Source organism: Penaeus japonicus, unplaced genomic scaffold, assembly GCF_977035675.1.
Source record: "Penaeus japonicus unplaced genomic scaffold, GWHDUDI00000001_assembly GWHDUDI00000007, whole genome shotgun sequence".
In the NCBI taxonomy this organism is placed as follows: Eukaryota; Metazoa; Arthropoda; class Malacostraca; order Decapoda; family Penaeidae; genus Penaeus; species Penaeus japonicus.
This window is the reverse complement of record NW_028234409.1, coordinates 14,858,837-14,863,836: the sequence shown is the minus strand read 5'-3', so window position 1 is coordinate 14,863,836 and position 5,000 is coordinate 14,858,837. Positions and strand designations below refer to the sequence as shown.

Here is a 5,000-nt window from a genome sequence, read left to right as displayed (position 1 = left end):
ATGTGTGTGTGTGTGTGTGTGTGTATGTGTGTGTGTGTGTGTGTGTGTGTGTGTGTGTGTGTGTGTGTGTGTGTTTGTGTGGTGTGTGTGTGTGTGTGTGTGTGTGTGTGTGTGTGTGTGTGTCTATGTGGTGTGTGTGTGTATGTGTGTCTGTGTGGTGTTTGTGTGTGTGTGTGTATCTTTCTCTCTCTCTCTCTTTCTTATATATATATATATATATATATATATATATATATATATATATATATATATATATACCTATATATGTATATATATGTATACATATGTACATATAAATATATACATATATACATATACTTATACATATATGCATATATATATATATATATATATATATATACATATTTATACATATATACATATATATATATATTTATACATATATACATATATATATATATACTTATACATATATATATAAATATGTATATATATATATATATATATATATATATATATATATATATATATATATATATACAAACAAATCACCGCTATGACCAAGTTTGCTATTAGATACAGTGAGGAACAACCCTTTCAAGTCATAAAGCTCTCAGGAATCGTCGCAGACTGGCGCCGGCAGTCAACAAAGGACTGGGAATGGAGGTGAAAAGTCCTTTGATCTCCATCTCTAGCAGGATGATATCTCTCTCACAGTTCTTATGTGTCTGACGACCTTTTATTTAACAGGAGACTGATCTTCTGTTGGCCTCATATTCGGAAGGAACTAGGATTTAAGTCGAATATTAACTCAATGTTAACTCAGTGACACTGGGTTAGGTTCTTCGAAGACGTGATAAATCAGGACAGTGGTGGTGCTCTATAGTGGGGGGGGGGTTATTTCTTGGTGGTGAGCTCCATAATTACTTGTAATTTTCTTGACAAGTGAGTCGCCCATGCCTAAAATTTTAAGCATCTTCAAAAGTGTAAATATTTTCAGAGACTCCCCTCGTTGGGGATAGCTATGATGTTGATGTTTATATTTCTTAAAGGAAAGTTCATTATGAAAACGGTATTTCGTAATAGAAGTATGAGTGGCTGAAGGTTTGAGCGGGTCGGGCGTGGAGACAAAGACTAATTATTACGATGGTCTTGATGGTAAAGAAGGTCAGGAATTATTGCATTAGACGAATCACTTGAGATTGATGAGGGGCGTTATAGTATTACAGGAGTGAATGAATTTAAAACATCTAATAGAATTACTGTTACTAATAATGATAGGAGTGGAATACATGAAATGACTCATACATATCTTAACCCAGGGTTAATCTGTGTGAGGGAATACATGTCAGAGAGGATCCACACTAACGAAACAAATTACTCTAACAGACGCACACTGACACATTAATACTAATAATTGTACGATCAAGATCTCGTGTTGGGTTCCTGTAGGCTGTGGTAGAGCCGTTTCGTAATTTTTCATTTTCATGACACATCATACATGGTTAATTCCGATGGCCTATGCAATATATTCCTAACGTACCGGAGCCAAAGGAGCACTAGACTTCACTTTAACGTGTGTAAAGGAACATACATTCACAACTTCGAAAGGGAAGTTTTCAACAATGTGCGATAACAAATTGATAGTAAAATGGAATCCATTTCTTGGGAGGGTGGACGATGATAATTAGACTGAAGTAAAATAGACAAGTCAGTCAAGTAACTATTATAAATCAACATTATATGAATATTCATATTTGATTCACAAGAGAGATAGACTTCACAGTTCATCAGGAAATTCTTTTAAATATAAGAGAAGGTTTATAACACTGCAAGTACGATACACTAAGGGCAGTTACAATTCCTTGGACAAGTAAGTTTAGAGAACATGTGAAATAGTAAAATAGTATTGCGTTGTTGCGTGCAATATGTCTCCCAACTTCCCGATCCACTGGATGTTAGATTGGGTGATATAAGAAAAAGTTAAGTCATTCCTCTATAGAAATTACAAAAGGAACCTTGCCTAAGTGGAACTACATGGATGGTGAAATATATAGAATATTGCAATAGTGGTTTCTAATTCAATTCTGTAGTAAAAGAATATCCAATGCGCTTAGAAAGACTTCACGTGTTTTGGATGTTATGGAATTTCTGCCTAATGGTTAGATTGCCATTGTAGTCACACTATTCTAGAGTCGGGTGTGTGAAGCACATGTTATGAGTCAGTGATGGAAGTACCATCTACGTAAACAGCTATGTATGTGTGTGTGTGTGTGTGTGTGTGTGTGTGTGTGTGTGTGTGTGTGTGTGTGTGTGTGTGTGTGTTTGTGTGTGTATGTGTGTGTGTGTGTGTGTGTTAGGCACATTGCCTAATTCATTTGACAAACGCTTAGTATTTAAAGAACAAAGGAAGGCTTTTTCAACAAAGGAAAATGAAGAAAGTGTTTCAAGAGGATGTAGTCACACAGTCCGCAAAGAATTAAGGATAGGATCGCTATACCATTCTCTCTGATATTTAGCTAACTTCAGACGAACTTGCAAAAACAGCCAGCAGATCATTGATCAATAAACTGCGGGGATGTGTGGTGAAGTATTACCCTCGGGATGAACGGAAGTCAAAACAAATCAACCAGGCGCTAGTTGGCGAAATAGCAATGACGTTTGAAGATAAAACTGCACTCGGCTAAGATTCTAATATCGACTATTTTAACTACTTTTTGTATAATAATTACGATTTGCAGGGACCTTTATTGCATTAATACAGTGAAGTAAGGTTTCCAGTTTAACATTGAATCACATTTTATCAGTATGCAAAAGATAAATATTAATAATTAGTTCTTAATATATAAAAGTAAGTGTGTGGATGTATCCATAAAACGAAAGAATGATATAAAACAATCTTGATATCGATTACGCACATATATGTGGATGAATGCGAATTCAAGCGTTTATGTGCGATAATTCATTAAATTTCAATTTTGTCATCGATCACTATTAGCGTCAATACAATCATCATTTTGTTTCCTCTGGTCATTATCTGTATCATTAATCATCATTGTAGTTTTCATGATTGTTATGATTTTGGTTATTGTTAGTATTATTATCATTATCATTGTTAAGTTTATTGAAATGCTTATTATTTTTTTATCATTATTATTATTGTTATGATCATTGTAATGCTTATTATCTTTTTTATCATTATTATTATTGTTATGATCATTGTAATGCTTATTATTTTTTTATCATTATTATTATTGTTATGATCATTGTAATGTTTATTATCTTTTTTATCATTTTTATTATTGTTATGATCATTGTAATGCTTATTATCTTTTTTATTATCATTATTATTGTTATGATCATTGTAATGCTTATTATCTTTGTTATCATCATTATTATTATGATTATTGTAATGCTTATTATCATTATTACTATCATTATTATTATTGTTATCGTGATTATTATTATCATCATCATTACCATTACCATTATCATTGCCCTCATCATTAATACTATTATGATTATAATTATAATTATCCTTATAATCATCATCATCATTATTAATATATTATCATTGTTGTTATTAGTATCCTTATCATTATCTTCATCTACATAACTCCTATTATCCGTATCATTGGTACTACATTTAATACTACTGACATTACAATTATCTTTTGTCATTATGTTATTACCATCACCATTATCTTTATCGTTATCATTATTGTTGTTTTGCTTGAAGATTTTTTGTTAACCATGTTTTTGTCTTTTTCAACATTTACCAAAATCTTAATGGTCATTATCACTATTATTAGTCTTATACACATAATAATGAAGATGATAAGTGACAGTACGTATTGTGATGATGATAGTAATGATGATAATAAAAGTAATAGTAATAATAATAATATTGATAATGATAATTGTTACCACGATAATCAAAATTCAAACGATGAAGCTAATAATACTGATGCAAATGTAAACGATAATAATTTACATAATAATGATGATAGTATGAATAACACAAGTGATAATCATAATCATAATGTAAACGTTAAAAATAATAATGATAATGAGAATGATTATAAAAATGATAAGAATAATGATAATAGAATGATGATTACAATGATTTTAATGACAATGATAATAAAAACGATAATGGTGATATTGCAGATGGTAATAATGATAATGATAAGGAAAATGTTAAAATCATGATATGAATATTAATGTTAAATAAAATAACAGCAAGATGTCAATAATGATGATCATGACAATGGTATTCAAAATGATAATAATTACATTAGGATTAATTATCATCATATCAATTACAATGATAACGATAATGATAATTATAATAATGATGTAGAATATGATGATATAGTATACTATTATCATGAGATCAGTAATAATAACAACAACAACAATAATAATAATGATAATAATAACAATGATAACAATTATGAAGATAGTAAAAATCATAATGGTAAGGACAATGATATTAATGTTACTGATGATGATAATGATTATGATAATGATAAATATAATAATAATAATAGTAACAATAACAATGATGATAATAATAATAGTATTTATAATACTATTAACAGTAACTATAATAATCATAATAGTAACAACTTAATAACCGATGATATATTAGTAATAATAATAATGATAATGGTTATAGCAACAACATCTACCATAACGACAGCAAAATAACAACAATAATAATAATAACAATAATAGTCATAGTAATTATAGCAATAATGATGATGATAATGATAACAATAATAATAGCAACCTAATTATAATAAATGACAAGCAAAATAAGATACGAAGGAAAACTTGCTCCCCAACTGGGCGTTTCAGCTCCACTCACCTCCATCCTGGTCTGACGTGGAGCAAGACCAGAGACTGGCCATCCACAGTGCGCATACCAGTAACGATCCAGTTGGAGTCATACTGACCTCTTCTTACTTGTGTAGTGATGTGTATTTTCCTCCTCTCCTTCTTTCCCTTTTTTTCTCTCTTTCTATCTCTTTCTT

The 5,000-nt window shown here is 30.3% G+C and overlaps 1 protein-coding gene across 1 annotated transcript in view; it reads right to left on the bottom strand.

Moving 5' to 3' along the window:
- LOC122255184 (uncharacterized) overlaps positions 1–5,000 on the bottom strand; it is a 62,244-nt gene that overhangs the window by 29,584 nt on the left and 27,660 nt on the right. The window contains exon 2 of the mRNA XM_086538196.1: positions 4,835–5,000. This exon is cut by the window's right edge and continues 283 nt beyond it. Coding sequence (XP_086394322.1) covers positions 4,835–4,916 — 82 coding nt within the window. The 5' untranslated portion in view covers positions 4,917–5,000. The remainder of the gene's footprint in view (positions 1–4,834) is intronic.